General features: G+C 54.9%; 1 protein-coding gene across 1 annotated transcript; it reads left to right on the top strand.

Annotated features, from left to right (window-relative positions):
* Nucleotides 1-1,027: 1,027 nt before the first annotated feature.
* Nucleotides 1,028-16,706, top strand: SMYD4 (SET and MYND domain containing 4). The gene is given in 16 exon segments (XM_078873957.1): nucleotides 1,028-1,279; nucleotides 3,694-3,838; nucleotides 4,377-4,466; nucleotides 5,436-5,681; nucleotides 5,960-6,180; nucleotides 6,652-6,914; nucleotides 7,442-7,661; nucleotides 7,876-8,117; nucleotides 9,088-9,294; nucleotides 10,050-10,153; nucleotides 10,155-10,211; nucleotides 10,829-10,982; nucleotides 11,983-12,099; nucleotides 13,185-13,308; nucleotides 16,028-16,233; nucleotides 16,236-16,706. Coding segments are annotated over 16 exon segments (2,721 nt in total). The 5' UTR covers nucleotides 1,028-1,049; the 3' UTR covers nucleotides 16,331-16,706.
* Nucleotides 16,707-21,389: the final 4,683 nt, after the last annotated feature.

The raw sequence follows: 21,389 nt of genomic DNA on the forward strand, positions 1-21,389 counted from the left end.
TCCTGCATTGGGACCACGCCCCAATCCTGTTGTCATCTCACAATCCTCCAATATAGCGACCCACCAAGCACATTTCTGTAGTGGGAACACTTTTTATGGCACTTTCTCTCCTTTCATTGCCAATCAAACGTTAAGTATTGACCACTGGCCATCATATCTAAGCAACACGTCCTGCCCAAGCTCGCCTCATCATTTATGGCTGCCTTATATGTTCCCTGGGCATCTGTGGGAAAACAAGAGCTTCATTGCTCATCGGAATCCTCCAGTATAAATACTTGCGATTTACAGAGACTCCTCTGCTAACAAACATTCGACTTGATAACTTTCAGAGATACGAACAAACCGGTCTGGATGTCCAGTTGCCTGTTCGGACCGAAAGTCGTAAGTTCAACCGCCGCGCAATAGATGGCGGTGGTGGCATCTACATCTGCAGAACGTGAAGAGCCAGTGGCGTCTACAGGAGATCATACAACTTTTAAAGCCATTTCCCGTGTTTAGTGTACAAAGTGTTTGGAATCGACAGGAGTAAAGTTGAGACTTGCGAACAGACATCCCTGAAACCTAAGGGGCCGTCCATAAATGACGTCACGCGATTTTGGACGATTTTTACCCCCCCCCCCGTCGTCACAAAAAGTCAGACCCCCCCCCCTCAAATATGACGTCACAAAGCTCTGCCCCCCCCCCCCCCCCCCAAAATAAATAAAACATGCTTCAAATCGCTTTACACTATTGTCATTGTAGTGCGTATTTAATGTGGCGCTGCACTCTGATGTTGTAGGAGAAAACATGCATTAAAAAGTCTATTTAATTAAGTAGCACGTGTCGTCTATATTTATTTAAAGTTGCGCATTTTGATGTGACGTCATAGTTTAAAGCGCGCGGGGCTAGCGGGTGGGCGGGGTTAGCGGGCGGGCGGGGCTAGCGGGCGGGGCTAGCGGGTAGGGCTAGCTGGTGGGCGGGGCTAGCGCGCGGGCGGGGCTCTATAAGCACGTGCGCGTACTGTACGTACAGTGCGTTCACGGCGTGTACCCCCATCCATCCCCGGCCGCATGGCTTCTCCGCTGCTGCCGAGGGCTCTGAGCGCCGCGCTCGAGGCTCGGGGCTCGGAGCGAGTTGACGAGAAGGGGAGCAGGGAGCGGATAGACGCGGGGCGCGACGAGAGGGAGCCGGGCGGTCGGGGGAGCCGAGGGGATGAGAGGGGGGAGCGGGATAGAGATGAGACGGAGCGTGGCGATCCGTCGCTCTCGAAGCTCGTCCGCCGGTGCTGGTCGCAGTGGAGGTGGGGCCCGGACCCATTGAGATGATGGAACCCCTTGTTCAAGTGACTCCCCCCCCACCTACCCTCGTGGAAATTCCATATTCCCACGACTGGGGGGCCAGTGTGGTGTGTTTGCAAAAGAATGGCCACTCTTTCTTCTCTCCATTGCTTGTGCCTGGTTCTCCCCCCCCCCTCCTCATCCCTTTCAACCAGCCCGCATTCCGCCGTGAGAATGTGGAATTTCCGCCACTGGAGTGATTGTGTCGGGGTGCGTGTACGATGTGACAACTTCACGTGGCCTCAAGGTGCATATCGCCTGGCACAAGCGTCGTGGTGACGTCTACGCCACCTAGTGGCGAATGGCGGTAGTTGTACGATGTGACACTTCACGTGGCCTCAAGGTGCACATGGCCTGGCACAAGCGTCGTGGTGACGTCTACGCCACTTAGTGGCGAATGGCGGTAGTTGTACGATGTGAATTCAGCCTTACGGGTGTCACGTTAACTACATCGCCTGGCACACACGGGGGGGTTGTGTGGGTTCGATCACGACCATGACGCCTGCCGCTGTATATTTGGAGCCTGCGTGTCCTTGGTCGCGTGGAGTTTTCTCCGCTTTTCCCTCCACATTTAGAATTAAACATCACGCGTTTTCTACGTGACTTTACCGAAAGAACCAAGAAGATGAATCTCTGCAGTCACGAAAGCTTTAAATCGAAATCACGCGTTAAGTATTTGGCTGCTATGCATTTCCACACGATTAAACACATAATTGGGCTATCATTTGTCGCCAGGTCGCTTCTGAAAAAGAGCGACATAGCTCAAGTGGGCCAGAGCTGGCGTCAGGGTCCTCGAGTTTTGGGGCTACATTAAAATCATCGACTTCCTTACCGGCACACGAATGGCCCAGGTCACTCGCTCACTTGCAAATGAGATTCATCCTGGTGTGGTTTTTTTGTCTGTCAGTTCGCACCTGATCACATGGAGTCTCCAGTCCACTACAGTGATCGTGTGAAGGGGCGCGTGTTTCTCCAAGTGCTGCCGGCACGTCCGGAGGCAAAACAAAAACCCCTCTGGGAGCAGTGCCAAGCCTCGTTAGCGACCCAGCAATGCTGATGGCACGGATCTTCTACTGAAATTACTTTTAAGTGACCTTTCTCACATCTCTGCCAGAACTCGCTAATGCACAGGATGGTTTAGCCAAATTAAGTGAAAAACCAACTGTCATGTGATGGGTTTTTATCGTGTGCGAACATTGGTGAGCCGGGCTGAGACCATCAACTTTACTACGCTTGGGAAGCCAGTTTAAAACACGGGTTCACCTGTTGCTGATAAACTGGATTCGAACCGTGAATCTCAGCGGTACCAGGCTAGGCACCCTCTGACCTCTTGAGCCACCCGGCCACCTCCAAGATGTGAGACAGAGCGTGCAAGTGAGGATGTGATGGGAGGAGCGTGGCACGACGTGTGTGCTGTGTCGCCTCGTGTGGAAGATGTCAACTGTGTGCATGAGTACGTAGGTGTGTTGGAGGTTTGCCGAGTGTGCAAAGCTCGTGCGTGACTTGGCAGGGGCGTTGCGCGTGCTGTGTGTACGTTGGGATTCTTTCGCACCGTACGTAGCCAGCCGTGGCAGTCGACGTGAAGTGGGGAGTACGGGTCCTGTCCCACAGGGTTGGGGGACCCTTGTCCTTACTTAGGGCCAAACAGGACCATCAAATACCTTTTGCTGGCCACACTCCTCCGTCACTTCTGTCGGTGCGAGAGGCCCTTGCAATAACGATTGACTTGCGTGGCACCCAAACTTTAAACTGCTGCCAAGCGTAAACGTAAAATATACCCCGTGCAAAACAGAACGTAAACTACCGTTCAAGATTAATGCAAGGAAAACATGTTTGAGTCATGAAAATTTAAATTAAATATTCAATCCATTTAAAATGAGAGTGGAACAGCAATGCACTCCCAATAAATAACAGTGATGTTATTTGTCCATTAAAAAAATCACTGCTGAATCTCAACACTTTCAGGAGGGTCCTATATTGCGATGTTAGGCCATTTCCATTTATGAGAGTTTGACATGTGGGAGGACACCTGGGTAGGCAGAGAATATCCATGCATACCAGGGAATAAACACTGAGTATTATCGACCAATTAGCATTTTGATTACTTGACTAATCAGGTAACAGGAAAACCGTTGATAAATTACTTGGGCCACCCAGTAATTGATCAACGGTTTTCCATTACTTTTTTCCTGATAAATTGCTTGGGCCACCCAGTAATCGATCAGGAAAAAAGTAATGGATTGTCATTTTCAGTCAATCGTCCAGGCTCCAGTCGAGAGTTGCCTGGACGTCCAGACAGGACACGGCGCGGGTGCTGCGTGTGTTGCGTGCGTCGCCGTGACCCGCCGTCATTCTCCGTGCCGCGTGATGCCAACAGCGAGCAGGACGAGGCGCTGCTGCGTCGCACGTGCGCGCCGCTCGCCGCCGCCAAGGACCCCGCAGACGCCCTGCGCCACCGCCAGGAAGGAAACCGCTTCTTCCAGCAGGAGCAGAACGGCCGAGCTGCGTCCTGCTACTCCAGGGTAACCACTCGGGCACCCAGAGGGGTCCCATGCTCCACGTCTCTCTGGGCACAGAGACCGTTTGCGACTGCGCCGTTTATTCACGATTTCCAACCAATGTTAAAAGCCACTGCGTGGGTTTTTGGGTTTGTGCTGTATTGCTTTATGATGTTTTTCCGGGTTGTACCGCGCATAGTTTGTTGGCATGATGTCCGACGATTCGCTCCACGTGCTGGAAGCTTTTTCAGGAATTTGGCTGCTACACCTCTCGTGAATGCTATAAGTCTTCACATCATGGGCCACTTCGTTGAGCTGTCATTTGTGGCCAGGTCACTTCTGAAAAACAAGTTAAATCTTGTATATTCTTTCATGGATTTTCTTACGTTTCCAATACTTTGTACTTCTATTGAGTTTTTGTATTATGTGTTGTTGTAACGTTCTGACCTGCCCCTACTGGACATACATTTGAGAAAAAGAGCTTTATAGCTCATAATTCTGATTCTGATTTGATCGCCGTTTCTGTTTCGTGCCTCCTCGTACCAATCTTGTGCCACCGCAGAGCATCTGCCTGGCAACCCCGGGCAGCGAGGAGCAGGCCCTGGCATTCGCCAACCGATCGGCCGCCCTCTTTCACATGCAGCATCACCAGGTGCACTGCTCTCACACACTCATGCCCACGGTTAACCACACAGTTCACCATAACCACACAGTTCACCATAACCACACAGTTCACCATAACCACACAGTTCACCAGAACCACACAGTTAACCATAATCGCACAATTCAACATAACTGCACAATTCACCCAGCGGTGCAGCGAGCCCCAACTTGAACAGAGGAAGGGTTTCAGAAGTGCAGGCACACACATGGAGACGCCCAGGAGAGTGACCTCCCGTTTAAAGGTTCGGAGGTTTTTGACACGAGGCACGAGTTGCTGGAGTGGAGCGCACGTGGAGGGGAGTCAAGCACGATGAAAATGGCCGAGGCAATGGAGGATTTTGAGGACAGTGCGATCTTGTAGTCGATCCGGGCTTGTATTGGGAGCCATTAGAAGGGTCTGAGGACTAGGGTGTGAGGGCTCGATGATGGATGCAGGTGAGCATCTGGCTCCTCTTAGTAGAGATGAGCAGGGCTAAGGTGTAGTGGTCCAGTGCCATTAAGGCGAATGGGTCTAAGGTCAGGTGTATGGGTAGTGTATTTGTCAGTCCGGCAAAAGTGGTGTCTGATTTGACTGGTTTCCTTATAGCAGCAATAGTGCCTGATTGGCTAATTTGGCAAAGGCAGGGCTAGTGCTTGATTTCATGCATTAGACATTGGACAGGATGGAAGCTGTCTCAGTCGAAGTACGCAGCGACGGGCTGAGGGCAGTGGAGAGACACTGCCAGGAGATATCGGTGAAGGAAACGATCGTGTCCCAGTGGTCCAAAATTCTCTTCACTTCTGACGCCACTGCCCCCGTGGCGGCCGTCACTCTCACCCGCCCTCATTAGACCCTACGGAGGCCGCAGAAAGGGGGCAACGGGGCGTTTTACTTTGGCAGTTGTAATGCGGGTCGCGCGCTGTGGCCTCACTCACGAAATTCCTCCCCCCCCCCCCCCCGTTATGGGGGAATGGCCAGGCCTGTCTGGACGACATCGGCCGCGCGCTGGCGAACGGCTACCCCGCGCGCCTCGCCCACAAGCTACTGTCTCGTCGCGCGGATGCTCTAGCCGCGCTGGAGCGCGCGCGGCAAAACCCAGGCGACAATCCCACTGCCGCTGCCGCCGCCGTGGGCAATCCGGACGTCTCGGGCGCCGGGGGTTGTTGGCGTGACGAGACGCTCACGGAGAACGGAGGAGGCGCGGGGGAGCGAGTGTCTGTGGAGGTACGAGGATAAAAGCGGCATCCAGCTGAGACACAAGGGGCGACACGCGGAGAAGTCTAATTCGACGTGTCCAAGAGCGGAGATTAAAAATGCTCAGTTTGATTGCCATGTGATTACCGTGTTCTCTGAGTTATGATGCAGTTTTCCCCGTATTTAAAAGCAATCATTTGGTGCATAACCAAATCGTTATAACATTGACACCTAAGAAATTAATTGAATGGAAGGGTGAGTTGTGAAGGAAACCTGTGACCTTTCCCGACGCTGCCCTTTGCTTCCAGTTGCGCTGGAGCGAGCACTCGGGGAGGCATTTGGTGGCGGCGCGCGACCTCCACCCGGGGGAGTCGCTCCTCGTGGAGCCGGCGTTCGCCAGCGCCGTCGCCCCCGACGCCGACGCGGAGCGCGAGGGGGCCCTGCCCCCGGAGGAGCGCTGCTGCCACCGCTGCCTGCGCGAGGCCGAGCCAGTGCTGCCGGTGCCGTGCCAGCGCTGCAGCTACGCACGGTGAGCCAAGAGCATCGCCTCTTAATGATGCCCGGATACAAAAACACCCCCCTGACTCTTACTGTCGTCCGTGTCACCGGTGCTATCAGCCAATCATCAATGTTCCTGCCACTCGAGAATGACCGGGGCATGAGTAGACGGGCGTTCGTTTAGACCGTGATGAAGGCTATGTTATAGGGTGACGTTATCAGCAGGAGGCAGTGCAGAAAAATTTAATGTTGGAGTGTACTTCTATGCTCACAGCGCCTGCTCCCCACCACCAACTCCAGCTGACCAGTGTGGTGAAGCATATTCAGATAATGCCCATGACCCCCAAGGCACGGGGAGGCCTCCGTCCCAAAGTAGTTTGATCGTGGCTGCCGCTGATGATCATGAGGACGATTAAGTAATTATTGTCATGATTAAAGCAGAGCCTGTTGACCTCCACTAGAATCTCAATGCCCATCGAGCGCCACTCTTGGCCTCTTTCAGGTTCTGTGGGGAGTCGTGCCGGGACGCGGCGGTGCGGAGCCGCCATCACGGCAGCGTGGAGTGTGCCCTCGCGCGCCGTGGCCTCCTGCAGGGCCTGGGCCCCTTCGTACAGGCGAGCCTCAGGACTCTGCTCATCGCCGGGCCGCATGACGTCGCGGCCGCCGTGAGCGGAGAAGCCAGCGGGGGCGACGAGGAGATCGCGCGGACGTGCGCCGACTTCCTGCGCGACGCGCCCAGTGGCGCCGGCAGCGAAGCGGAGATAGGTACGGACCGTGCGGAAACCGACTCCCTCTAGAGCAGCGGTCTTCGTTGCAAGGCCCCGCGGGCCACTGGCGGCCCTGGTGGCCTTACGTGCGGCCCCCCTTCTGAAAATGAGTGAAGAACAATGCTCTAGAGGTGCGACTGCAAATGAGCCCAGCTGCAACTCCGTTTGCAAATACCACTGAGTCAGTTTTCTCTGTCGTGCCGCTTAACTCTGACATGTTATCGGGTGGTACCCGTGTGTTGTTCGGTGTAATGTCCGACGTTTCGGTCCACCTGCCGGGAGCTGCTTTAGGAATTCAAATCCTGAAGAAGCTCCTAGCACGCGGGGCAAAAACGTTGGACATGACACCGAAAAACCCGCGGCATGACACGAAAACACAACGGGGAGCTAATGGACACACACTTTGCATAATTCCGTGTTTTAGATTCATTTGCCGTTGCCTGTCCTCACTATTGTCTCATGTAATACGGATTTGAATTTACTTGTCCGTCCATGACATCCCCGTAACGCTGCCCACGGACGCAGCTGGAACGCCGGCGCCGAGATCGGCTGCCGCCGAAACACCGCGTGTGGATAAAACTCCGACGGTATCGGCGGCTGCGTCCGCGGTGAAGATCGCCGGGTGCGGGGAGGACGCGGTTTATCGCAGCGACTACCGAGCCACCTACCACCTGGTGACTCACGCGGATGCGCGCGACACCGCGCACATCCTGCCCCTTGCCTGGGCCGCGGCTGCCGTGTGCAGGTACGGGGTGGGGGGCGGGGGGTCAGGGGGGGGCAACACCACCACCTCTTTGGAGGGGAGGGGGGGCGGTGGTAGTGTGAATGACGGCACACAGCGGTGTGACGGGCATACGTACCGGTGGGTGCGTGCGTACAACCGGAATGGGCGGCTCTGTAGATTCCCGCCCACTCCCCCCGCTCCGGTTTAAATTCCGTGCGATGGTCGTCGTGAGCAGGCACCTCCACGAGCTGGGCTTCTCCTTTCTGAGCGGAGCGCCGGGCGGTACGGCGCCATCACCGGAGTCGGGGCGGAGCGGCGCCGGGCGAGAGGACGAGGGGGCGACGGGGGCCGGGGGTCACGGGGTCGCACCCGCCGAGCTCCAGGGCGAGCTGCTGCTGGTGGGGACGCTGCTGCTGCGCCACCTGCTGCAGCTGTGGTGCAACGCGTACGCCGTGACCACGCTGAGCAGCGGCACAGGTGATGTCGTTCGTGCGCCCCGTCACCGCGCTGCGCGATGACACGTGTTGTGTGTCCCTGTTGCCCGTCTTTGCTGTCTGACCACCGCACGTGTATCCATGCCACAGGTCGCAACCGGATACCCGATACCCGTACCCTATATGATACCCGGCTACCCGTACCCGGCCGGGTACGGGTACGGGTAGCCGTTTGCGACCCTGGTGCGGCCGGGTACGGGTAGGCCGTGAGTCACTGGTGAGTAACCGTTTGTCACTCATTTCGAGTAGGGTACGGGTACAGGTAGGGAACGGGTACCCGTACCCGGCCGGATACGGGTACGGGTACCCATTTGTGACCTTGGTGCGGCCGGGTACGGGTACGGGTAAGGAATCAAAACCCGTTTGCGACCTCTGATCCATGCTGACAAGAAACAATCATTTTGCGTGACGCTTTGATTTCAATCAAAATTCGCGCTTCAACAGTGCATGGAGATAGAACGGGATGAGTGGAATGCCACGCACCCTCGTGGCCCATGGGGCCGATTTGTTCAAATTTCACAACGGTGACGTAGCGGAGAGTAGAAATGAATATAAGAGCGAGTGAAACGAGGGCGCGGCTCACGATGTGGTCTCATCACGCCCACACCGTCCTCCACAATCTCCTGGCCAATACTGAACTGGAGTGAGATGTGACTCGGACCGGTGATCATTGTATCATTATATCCTCCGCACCTGCGATTAGAACGGTTGGCTATGTACGGCGCGAAATAAGTTCCACATACGTGTCGGGTGGTGGAGGGTTACGACACATTTGTAAATAACGCGATCTAAACCCAAAAACGTTGATCATGAATAATATTGGTCGCGAAAGCCTACCACGTGTTAAACCGATACGTGTTTCGTGTGTTGTATGTGCAGCGTATGTGATGTGCGGCGTATGCCTGTTGGGCGCTCGCCACTGCTACATAACCACTCACCCCCCACCTTTGCAGCTTTCCCCGCGCCCCGCTCTCCCTCGGCGGCGGGGACGGCGGTGGAGAGCAGCGAGCATCGGCGCGTGGCGGTGGCGCTGTTCCCCGTGGCGAGCCTGCTCAACCACGCGTGCCGCCCCAACGTGAGCCTCGCGTTCCGTGGCGCCGTCCTCACCGTGCGGGCCGCCGCGCCGATCCTCGCCGGCGAGCAGCTGCTCCACTGCTACGGTGGGCGCACACGGGGGCGGGCTGGGCGGGGGGGGGGGCGGGCTGGGCGGGCGGGGGGGGGGGCGGGCTGGGCGGGGGGTGGGCACGGTGGTGGTCGCGCGAGCCATGCGCTCGTACGATCGACCCAGGGAGTTGCATACCTGTCAACTCCTTGTCAGCGCCCTGCCTTACTACAGACCATTTCAGACTTTATTGGTCACCCCCTGCCCCTTGTAAATCTCAACGTTCATCCGACAAAGTCGCATCACGAGGGAGAAACACAAACAAATATTGAAAAAATGTTGTCCATATTGAAACGGTTGTACGCTGTGTGAACCTGAAAACTCAATTTCCCTGTACAAGAATACGGGGTGAATTGTACGGATTGACAGCTATGGAGTTGTCACCTGCGGGGCGGATTATTCCGGGTCGGGGATTTAGCCGTGCTCGCGAAAATCGGCGGCCAGCATCACCGTCCCGGCGCTGCACTTTCGCAGCAGCAGGTAGCGTTCCATCCGAACCGATTTTCTTTCTTCTTTTATTTAGAACCCGATACAGAGCACGAACCGCGACGTAGGGCGGGGGAGGGGGGGGTAAAGAAATCCCGGAGACCTAAATACCGTCGAGGAGGGAGGAGATTGGACTCACTGCCCCACCGAGTGGGGACCGAGCGCGACGTGTGTGCGTGTACTTTCATGTGGGAAGGGAAAAGTAGGGGAAGAGAAACTTAGGTTAAGGGAGTATGCGTGTTCGTGTATGCGTGTACCGTGTACCAGGGCCGCAGGCGGAGCGGATGGAGGGGCCGGAGCGGCGGCGGCTGCTGCGCTCACAGTACCGCTTCGAGTGCGCGTGTGCGGCGTGCGCGGAGGAGGAGGAGAGGGGGGGGGCCGCCCCCCCACGACGCGTTCCTCTGCGAGAGCTGCGGCTCCTTCCTGAAGGTCGGCTCACAGATATCACGCTCAGGGTACACACGCACGCGCACGCAAAGACAAAGATCCCGCCCCCCACCCCCGTATTGCTTGAACGGACTGTTGGGGCAAGTGCCGTTCGCGAGCAGCGTCCATGAAGGCCGGCACGGTGCATGAGGGGGGTGGGTGGCCAGCACCACGCCCGTTCACACGTGGACCTGTCAAAAGTGTCGCCTCTGGGGTGAGCGGTGCTCGACTGGGAGAGCGGCCATCGCTCCTTTCCCTCCGCCCCCCGCCGTGTCGGCAGCACGGCAGCCGACAGATGCAACGCGGCGTGTTTATTAAACTCGATGCTGGGTTCAAAAACAAACAAAAGCCAAAGCTGCCCCCGTGTGACCTTTGCAGACTGTTGGGGCAAGTGCTTTTAGCGAGCAGCAACTATGAAGGTCGGCACGGCACACGAAGTGGGTGGGTGGCCAGCACCACGCCTGGCCGCCTTTGTCTTTCTAGTAGGCGATGTTTACACACCGCACCAGGTGCTAATTTGAGGCTGAGTCGACCAAGGGGAGGCCTAAGACCAGCTTACAACACATATCATGACACACAGCTCACTAACACGGCTCGTGACGCACTTCTGCTGCCAACAGCGCGGGGTTGAGAGCACGCCCGTGGAGGAGATGGAGTGCTCGTCCGTGCGCTGCGGGCTCCGCTTCCCACGCGCGCCACTCCTGGCGTCGCACGCGGAGCTGCGTGCGCTGGTCGCTCGCGCTCGGAGCGCGTTCGAGGAGCACGGGAAACCCGGTGAGGCACCCCCCCCCGCCGCGCGCTCACCGTGCAACGCACCGAAGGCAAAGATCCCCCGGATAGCCCTTGCCAGACTGTCGGGCGGCAAGTGCTGTTGGGGAACGCGAGTCGGTACACGGCACAATATGTTGTGGGTGGCCAACACGACAAAGGCCGCCGTTACCTCCCCGGTAACTCTCCGGGTACTAATTTACGGATGAGTCGACCTAGGGGAGTCACGGGATCAGTTACAGCCTATTAACACATTGCTGGACATCTGTGCAAAAAGAGCTTCATAGCTCATCGGATTCCTCCAGTAAAAACAAATATTCTGATTCAGTTCTAATATTCGTCGCAAATGCGAGCTGTGAGCGGGAATCAATATCACGTCGCCGGGATTGAAACGCAGTGCCCATTTTGCCACCACTGTACACGCACATACCTGTACACATACACGTGTACACGCACCTGTACAAACACCCTCACCAGCACAAACAGCTGTACAGACATGCTCACCAGCATACACACACCTGTACTCACACCTGTACACACACACACACCTGGATACACCTATGTAGACATCTGTATGCCATGCACACCTGTATGCACATCTGTACATATATTCTTACCTGTACACGACTGTAAACCCACACACACCTGTACACACCTGTTAGCACACACAGACACCTCTGCACGCACACACAAACCTGTACACACAACGGGTTTTCTGGGGACCCAAAATTTTTAAAAATACTGGGGGGATGGGGGGGATGGGAGTTCAAATCACACCCCAGAAGTTCAAAAGTTCAACAGTGTGCGAGCTGACCTGTTATTAGATACTGAAAAGCGGTGCGCATAGCACCGGCAAACTCGGCCCAGACCAGAGGCTGCCGACGTAGCTTCGTTTCCCGTCGGCGACGCTTACGGAGCGGCGGAAGGCGGTCAGGTGACTCGGTTATCGGTGCCGCCCTCCCCCCACCCCCCACCACCGTGCGCACCCTTCCTCCCGTGCGGTCAGAGGTCGCGTCCGAGGTGCTGGGCGAGTGTCTGCGCCGCGGCCGTGGCCTGCTGAACCCTCTCCACGCCACTCTGGGCGAGGCCTCGGACTGCCTCGCGCAGGTGCTCGCCGTACAAGGTAACCATAGCAACCGGGCTGCGTCTCCGCCGCGTGCGTTTGTGCGGCGGTGTCGTGCACCGTCCCGTGATGTATGAGTGCGGGCGCCACGGTGGTGAGATGTTGACTACCTCGCCTGGTGTGCAGGAGGTCGTGGGTTCGATCCTGACCCTGACGCCTGCTGCTGTATATTTGTAGTGACGTGGACTTTTCTCCGGATCCTCTCGTTTTTCCCCTCCACATTTAGAAACATGCGTTTAGAGTTTTTGGCTGTCTATAAAATTCCACGTGATAAGCCACTTCGTTGAGCTATAATTTGTAGCCAGGCCGCTTCTAAAAAAGACCTATATAGCTCAGTGGGCCTTACCTGATAAAATAAAAAAATAAAAAGTTAAATCGTGAGTATGTTGAATTTCTTTCTCACTATAAGTAGCCAACCGTACTAATCAGAGGTGCGGGTTGTACCGCTTTGTTGAATTCTGGGTACTGCTTTTTCCTCCCAGATGAAGGAAACAAGCAGCATAGGCTGGCCAGGCATCAGACACCAGCAGCACCCAGTAATGCTATGGGGGTCCTGCTTGGGGTTGTTTGACCAATCGCACTTTAATGATGAGCGTTTAGCTTTGTAGACCGCAGAGCTTTGTAGACTGCAGAGGAAACTGAATATTCGTAGCAAGGCGAACAAGACTCAAAAGGTCACGACAAATGCATTCACCAACCCACTTGCTGTACTGCCATTTCTTGGTCAACCATGGAGCCCACGTTTGCAAATCTGCACGTGATCCACCAACGCTCGCCTCCAAAGCAATGGATCTCCTTTGCCACCACGCCCTACGCCGTGGTGTTCCCAGCCTCGCCAGGTGGCCGAACCTTGTAATGTGATCGGTTTCTTATACCGCCCAGTCTCACGGAGTGTCCAAACCTCGTGTTGTGGCCGCTCACATGGAGTGGGCCCAACCCCATGGTGCAGCTGGTCCGCCGGTGTGTCCAGCCCATGGTGTGGCCGACCTTGTTTTGTGATAGAGCCCGCGGTGTGACGAACTCATGGTGTGCCAGGAACCTCCATGCCGCCGTGCTAATGCGCGCGTCTGCGTTGGTGGCTGCAGGGCGGTGGGAGGATGCGGCTCGCCACCTCCGCAGCAGCTTGGTGTCCGTGGAGGCGCGGTTTGGGCCCGGCAGCCCCGAGACGGCTTACGAGCTCTTCAAGCTCACGCAGCTCCTCTTCAACGGGTAACTCGCAGCACACATCGTGTACGCACGTGTACACACATGCACACAAACAACAACAACAGCCGCCATTCGCCACTAAGTGGCGCTGACGTCACCACGGCGCTTGTGCCAGACTCGGTGCACGTTGAGGCCACGTGAAGTGTCGACGTTTCGCTGACGAGAGGTCACGGGACAGACCCAGGTGTTATGGGTCCCCCCGCGCCCCCCCTCCCCCCCGAACGGTTCGTTACCCGCCTCACCCACGACGATGCTCGTGTGCTGCTGTCGTCCAGGCGCCAGGTGCGGGAGGCGTTGGAGGTGGAAGAGAGAGCGGCCGCCCTGCTCAGCCTCCACTTTGGCGAGGACCACCCCCCCGTGCAGGAGCTGCGTGACATGCGCCGCTGCCTGCTCGCCTTCCTCTCCCGCTCCTCCGCGTCGTAGTGGGCCGCGGCGGGTTTTCCGTTTATTCCCAAACGAGCTACGTTCTGTCGGCAACGCGCCCACGAGACCAGGATTTCTCCGTCCGCAGCTTGGCGGCAGGCGGCGGTGTCAGAGAATCACCTCCCCCCCCTCCCCTCCCCCCAACCGTAAGGTGACGTGGAAGAACTACTTCTGGAGTCGCTGCAGTAGACGGTGTGCAACTGCGGCTACCAACTCCGAAGCGCGGGGCACATATCGTCACACCCCAAAAATTCACGTGGATTGGTGGGGCGCTGGGTGGGTGTAACGCTTGCTCTGCCTAAGCCGTACCAAAGACTCTTATCAACACGAAGGAGCAGCGCCTTGTATGTGCCCTGCAGCGTTCATCACGTGGCAATCACGCCTCTTCATATAAATGGTATATATATATGTATGTTGAACTTCTTTTGCACCGTACGTCGCGAGTGGTGCTAATCGGAGGTGCGTGGGAAGGACAACAAACTAAACACTAAAAGCAGTTTTTAAGAAATTAGTTTTCAATCTAGATGATGATTTAAAAGTGCATAGCTCCAGTGGCTTCCTAATATCGGAAGGAAGAGCGTTCCAATGCAGTATATACAATAGCCTTGTGAGCTCCGTTGGGTGGAGGCCGCTCTACCAGCGGCGCCGTGAGCCAGCAGTTGCAGGGCCGCACCTTTACCTTTGGCCATACAGAGTCCAAAATATTTGCAGCTGTTGATTTTCCCCCGGGACGCAGTTCCCTCACTTGCTTTGAGCAGCATCTTAGGATGCGGTTGTCATTACCAGTTGCTCTCTACATCGCGATTGCACTATCGAGTTGTCATGGCCCGCAAGTAAGGCAGCTCACGTGTAAAACCAAATTGGATTAAATGCGATTTCTTTGTACAGTCATGGGCGGTGACCGCGCTCCGGCCGCCAACTCCACCGCACTTGAGCACCCCGGACGTGACCGGGACTTTTGACCCGGCGTCTCGAGAGGTGTCAGCTCGGTAGCGTGACACTCGCCGTCGTTGGGGTCCAGGGGAGGAGCGTGGTTGGGGCGGGGGGGGGGTGGAGGGGGCGCGCGTGCCACGAGCGACGACGAGCCGCCACGTGTGCTTATCGCAAAGTCGCACCGTCCGCACCGCGCGTGGCGATGTTACGCCCTGGCTGTGAGAAGCTTCCCCGCCGGGTGTCGGGCGGCACGCGGAGGAGGAGGGAGTCCCTTGAACCTCGGTGCCGCGCGGCTAACGCTGCGTGAACGCGGTCGGTTATCGTCCGGCACGACGGCAGCGACGCGTTTCGGTCGAGGCTGTTAACAAAATTAAAATGTTAAATAAAAAATAGCGGCACAAAGCCCTCGTGAGAGCCCCCGCACGTTAAGGGAACACGCAGCGAGGCCATCGATGAGCCGGTGGCGAACGGTGCGCAAGGATGTCAAGTCGGCAGGTTCATTTCGCGCAGTAGCAGACATTTTCGAGCATTCCGAATGGTTACGACCGGAATTTTCCAGGACGATGTGCACGAAATTTGCAGGCAGTCGTGATTCATATTCGGGGAGTCTCTCTGCATTTTCCAGTTTTGTCACCGAACAACCACAAACAGCCCAAGTGCAGCTACCACTACGGGCAAACGGGCACTCAAATCGCAATTGCAAAGTTGAAAGCTAAATCTTGATTTGAAGCTTTCGTTACCGCAGGAATCCATACTCTTTGGTTCTTTCGGTAAAGTCACGTAGGTAGAAAAATAAAATGAAAGCTCAAATGTCTATCATAGTCTGGCTTGGTCAATGATCGTCATCCTCTCTGCAGGGTTCATAAAACTAGAACCACTGTGTGGGATGGAAACCGTTGTCCTGCAGACATCGCTTTCTTACGTAAGAATGTGGAGTTTCCACCACCAGCATGCCAATAGAAAAAAATTGTTTTCCCCATGTTCATTTTACCCAGGGAGATACTTTGGACCTCTGGTATCCGGGCACGACCTGTCTGTAAAACAACAAAAACGCAACACATTTGTCAATAACACTGCCCCTCAAGAGTACAAAAATACACAGAATCAGTGACGTTGTGGGCACTGGAGCCCTCCTCCATTGCAAAGTGATGAAGAGCCACGGTCAGAGGTCATTGTCTGAAACGTCTTTTGTTTTTTGTACGTGTGCACCGCTGCCAATATACTCTTCATCTTTTTAAAATTTAGTCAAACACCGTGAGGTTGCTCGCGCCCCTGTCTCCCCTGACCAAGCCCCCCGCCACCCCCCCCTCCTCCTCCTACCACCCCCCCCTCCTCCCCCATCGCACCCTCCCACCTTCCCGTGCAGCTCCACCAGAGGTTCCCTGTGGGAGGCCGACACGTCTCGCGATGGCCCAGGCGCCGAGGTGCGAACGCCCCAGCGCAGGAGCGCCGCTCGGTTGACGCGCATTAAGTGGTTCTCGCCGCGGTCGTTGTTGGCAAGATCGTCGAGGGAAACTCCCACGCTCCCTGCACACACGTGTTTAACGGTCCCGCTGGAAGTTCATTAAACACACGGGGAGCTCGGAGGGGCAGAGGTGTGGGAGACGCGACGGACCGTGGTGCGACCGAAGCTTGCCTCTTTGGCCACGGCGAGTCGAGCGAAAGTTAAATCGTCCTCTCCATCACTGACCACCGAGCCCTGTGATTGGCAACTCCACATTCCCATGGCAGGAGACCGCCGCTGGTAATTATTGTCCTTTGTCGAGAAACACTAAACGCACTCTTTGATAGGAAGGCCCCGCAGTGCATTTCCCTTTTATATTTTGTATAGAGAATTTTTTTTACTCAACTCATTCCTTCAATAACACTGTGGCCTTGGACAGAGAAGGTTTATAGGTGACGTTTCAGGCATTGGCCCTTCTTCACATCGCAAAGAGAGGCCACTCTACCCTTCTGAGCTCTTTATGCACTGTGAAGAAGGCGTGTTGCCTGAAACATTGCCAGTGATCAATATTGAAGGTTTTTTTAGGTTTGTGTCAAAGAGTGCCTTTAGTAGTAAATTTACGCGATCTAAATTTAAGATCGCGTAAATTTAAGTGATCAAAAATTTACGCGATCTAAATTTACACGATCTAACCACAAAAAACTGTATTTGGATGGATGATATTGGTCGCGAAAGTCTACTACGCGTTAAATCGCCAGTGATTTCGTTGTTGTTAAGCCGCAGTGAGATTTACGATCGTGTTGAGTTTGTTTGTGCTCTGTGCACCACCGCATCATCATCATCATCGTCACCTAATGACGTGTCCCTCTTACAGCAGTCGGGGTTCTCGCCCGGTGTAAACTAGAGGCGTCAGCGACACCTGGGATGTGGCTGGAAACATGGGGGGGGTGGGGGGCGAGGGAGGAGGCGTGTGAAATTGTCGCTCCTCGGTTTATGAATTAGCCACTCGGGTTTATCCAGGAAAAGCGTCGCCGAGACGGTTCTGGTTGCCACCCCCTCCCCTCCCACAGCTTTTTGACGAATGAAATAAAACGGAGGAATTTTTTGTCATCGTGCCAATGTGAGACGCTCCTGAAAAAAAATGTTTACACTCGGGGTGGGCGGGTCATGAATTCATGAATTAAGAAAATGGCATCTTATTATTGGTTCTTTCGGTAAAGTCACGTAGAAGGGAAATAATAAAAGAATAAAAATATACAAGAACAAATCTTCCCTTCTACGTGACTTTACCGAAAGAACCAAGAATATGAATGTCTGCAGTCACAAAAGCTTTAAATAAAAAAATGGCATCTGTTCAGCAGATGAACTCGACGCGACACATTCTGTCAATAAGACTACGGTCTTAAAATGAAAATAATATAATAGGTGACGTTTTGGGGGCAATGACACTTCTTCATAGCACAGAAATATAAAGAGGCCAGAATGGGAGAGAGAGAGTGGATTATTCGAGTGTGGAGACTGCACTTGTTTACACACTGTGGCCTGATGAGAATTAAAACAATAACACATGCTTTTGTTTGACTACGTTTCATGTTGACATGAATATGTTCACTATTAATAGCTATCGAGTAACAGGCAACTCCTCAATTAAAATTAAAGAAACGACTACTAAATAAACGCATGTTAAAAGTAGCATAAAATGTTGCTGGCACGTTGCATGACGGGAAGATTTGTTCTTGTAAGAACAAGGTACAATCCACCCGGCAGAGCATTCCTCGGCCCAATCACCATTTCAATGTCAGGGGTGTAACTTCCTTACATTCCTGAGGTGGAGAAATCTGAGAAATAAAATGTGAGGTGCGCGTGCGCGATATGAAGATGAATAATAAGGTTTCTCTAGCACTCAATTGCATTCATGAGCGGTGTTCAGTTTAAATCTGTGGCCGTCTGGAACGCTCTTCCAATATTCGGAAGCCACTGGAGCTATGCACTTTTAAATCCAGATTGAAAACTCATTTCTTCACAACTGCGTTTTGTGTTTAGTTTGTTCCTATCCCCCCCACCCCCTGCACATCCGATTAGCGCGGTTTGGCTACTTACGGTGTGAAAGAAGTTTAGCGTACGTACACATACATTTTCGGTAGGGACATTGCATTGGCATGTTCGGTCAGGGTACTACTCGGAGGGGGCCCGAGGGGCGATGCCCGCGGGGGAAGAGTTCGCCGTTTCGACTCCAGACTCCTTGTTTCGTGACTGTGCCGTTCGCTCGACACGAAACCACGCCGGGAGTGATGACCTCCGCGAAACCGCGAAAACCCTGGGACGCAGTCGGTCGCGAAGTAAAACCTGCGCGGCTGGTTTATGCCTCGAGTGGAATCTGCGGAGGTGTGAAGGCTGACGAGGAACGACGACGAGGAGGAGGATGGCCTCGCGTTCCCACACTCCGCCAACCGCGGCGCCCATCCCCTCTCTCGCTCTCACATGGGGGGCCCATCTGCCCGTGGGTGACACCTCGAGCCCGTGGGTGACACCTCGAGCCCGTGGGTGACACCTCGAGCCCGTGGATTCTCCCAGCCATCTTCGGAGACGGGGTCTTCCCTGACCCTCGGGTTCCCAGCCCTCCCGCCACCCCCAAACGCGCCCACTGCCCCCGATGCCCACCGCGCGCCTGGCTCGAGACATCGATAAACAAACGTCATATGAACTTGGAAGAAAATAAACAGGTTCGATGGCGGGTCATTTTGTTTTTTTCTCCCTTTCCCAGGACTTCACCAGGGATGGGGAACGTCCGGCGCGCGGGCCGTATGAGGCCCCGCAAAATCATTTGGTGTGGCCCTGCCAAGGCAACCGCAGGCTGGACTCGAAATTCAATCAATCTCTAGGAGCAAACCTGGAAAAGCAGTTGCGAGTAGCAACATCATCAATAGCAGCTAACATCATCACACGCCTCGCCAAAGAGAAGCAGTTCCAGCCATCGCATTAGGGGTGAGTTAATTAAATGTTTGACCAAATATAACAGGCTAATTTTTAAGTTGATAATTTTGTATGGCCCGCGAATGATGTTATACATATCCAATTGGCCCTTGGCAGAAAAAAGGTTCCCCACCCCTGGTTTACACCGAGCAGCAAGCCGGCGTTGCCACCTCTGACGGACAAACAAACCAACAAAAACAAGCACCGGGACGAGTCATGGGAGGTAGAATATCTCACGGTGCTGGCGGGGGGCGTGGGGAGGGGGCGAATCGCGTGGTGGATGCGTTGCCTTTGAGTGACGTGGTAACGCGGAATTGACAAAAACTGACTCGTAACGTCCCGGGAAGACTTGCAGAAATTCCCGGGGAGAGCTAACCCATCAAAAAAGAAGAATAGAGATGATCTTGGGAAAAAACCGGGGGAAGGGGCCGGTGGCGCAACACTGCCGTTAGTACCTGGCGATCTTAGACGACGATGGGGAGGATGGCGATGGGTGATGGGTCGAAGCTGCCTCGATGGTTTCAATGAAACTTTGAGAGAGAGAGAGGGAGAGAGAGAGGGAGGGACGGAGGGAAAATGAAAGAACAGCATCCATAAATGCCCTGAAGCACCGTCGTCCATACATTTACATCGTCAGTCAGCTGCGTTTTGACGACGCAGATTCTGGCCCTGATCATCAAACCACCCCCCAAAGGAAAAAAAAAAACCCATCCGTGACTCGGTCAAGGTGATGTCTCTCATTGGCGCTCGCTGCCTCGTCCACGTGGTTCGTCTTCCCGTCTCTCGGCGAAATTTCAAGAGGTCACCTCCCCCAGGCCCCCTTTGTGCACCTTTCAACTTTTGTACTTTTTGGTTCTTTCGGTAAAGTCACGAAGGTGAAAATAAAAAGAAAAATAACTAAATTACATCACGACGTTTCGGGCGCAACACAAGCGTCCGTCATCAGGTGGGGACAACAAACAGCGAAAACAGTTGCTTTTGCTTACATTTTCGTTTCCAGTGTGGTCCCGTGGATTTGGATAGAATGGGCCAGGTGCTTGCTTCAGAAGGTAGAGCGAGCGTCTTCACAATCGGGGTATAGGTTGCGAGTTCAATTCCTGGTTGGGGTGTGGGGGGGGGTGCGGTGATTGGGGGTTGACTCAGCCCATCGTTCCTCCTGGGAGTGGATAAAATCAGTACCTCTTTGGGAGCAAGTCAAACGGTGGCCGTGTTACGTGTGGCCAGACTTGGAATCCCGGCGTCTGGATGTGCGCGCGGGGGGGCTATGAACGGCAGTTGTACGTTATTATTCATTTGGAATGGAGCTGCTCCACAATAGGCATCCTGAAGGAGCTCCCAGCACCACGGAACGAAACGTCGGACACGGTGCTGACCAACGCGCGGTACAATCCGCAAGCACACCGGAGAGCGACGGAAAACCTCCCACGCCGTCGGTAGAGGAGGCGGATGTCTTCTACACAGCCCATCAGCCGCACGGCCTTCTGGGAGTGCGTAATTTCAGCAGCATGAATTCACTGCAAGCAAGCTACGTAGGCGGCAGTGGGGAGGATTACCCCGCGGTTCTGAATATACTTTGGAAATTTGTACTTAGATATCTCATCTTTTTTACGTATTCATTTTTAGTGATGTTTCGCTCCAGTAGTTTTTTTCCTTGTTGCGTTATTATTTGCTGCCGTAACTTTCTGACCCACCCGGTTACAAAAGAGCTTCACGGCTCATCGGATTTCTCCAGGAAAAATAAAGATTCTGTCTCGGGGCTGCACGCCACCACCAACACAAAACCACAGCAGCAGCTGCTGCTGGCTCGCTCGCCTCGTGGTCTTCTCTTCTCGTCTCGCTTTCTCTCTCAGCAGCTCTTCCTCGCACCGGCCTAGTTTGTTGTTCTGCTCTTTGCGCGGTGTCGCCTTCACACGCGGAGCTGCCAAAAGTGTCTCCTCCTAGACCTGGGGGGGGGGGGGGGGTGTGCGGAGCTCGGCTGGGAGAGCGACCACCGCTTCTTTCCCTCTGCCACCCCTCCCCACGCCCCCTGCGGTGTTCGCGCGGTAGCCGACAGATGCAGCGCTGCGTGTTTATTAAACTCGACGCCGGGTTCCAAAGACAAACAAAAGCTCCCCCCCCCCCCACTATCGTGGTAGCCTGTAGATGACTGTTGGGGCAAGCGCTGTTGGCGATTAGCAGTGGTGACTAGAACCACGCCCGACCGCCTTTGTATCTCCCAGTGGCGATGTTTTTCTACACACCGCACCAGGGACTCGTTTCAGGCTGAGTCGAGCTAGGGGAGGCACAGGACCGGTTCAGATGGTGGTGGCCG

Source organism: Lampetra fluviatilis, chromosome 37 (assembly GCF_964198595.1).
Source record: "Lampetra fluviatilis chromosome 37, kcLamFluv1.1, whole genome shotgun sequence".
Lineage (NCBI taxonomy): Eukaryota > Metazoa > Chordata > Hyperoartia > Petromyzontiformes > Petromyzontidae > Lampetra > Lampetra fluviatilis.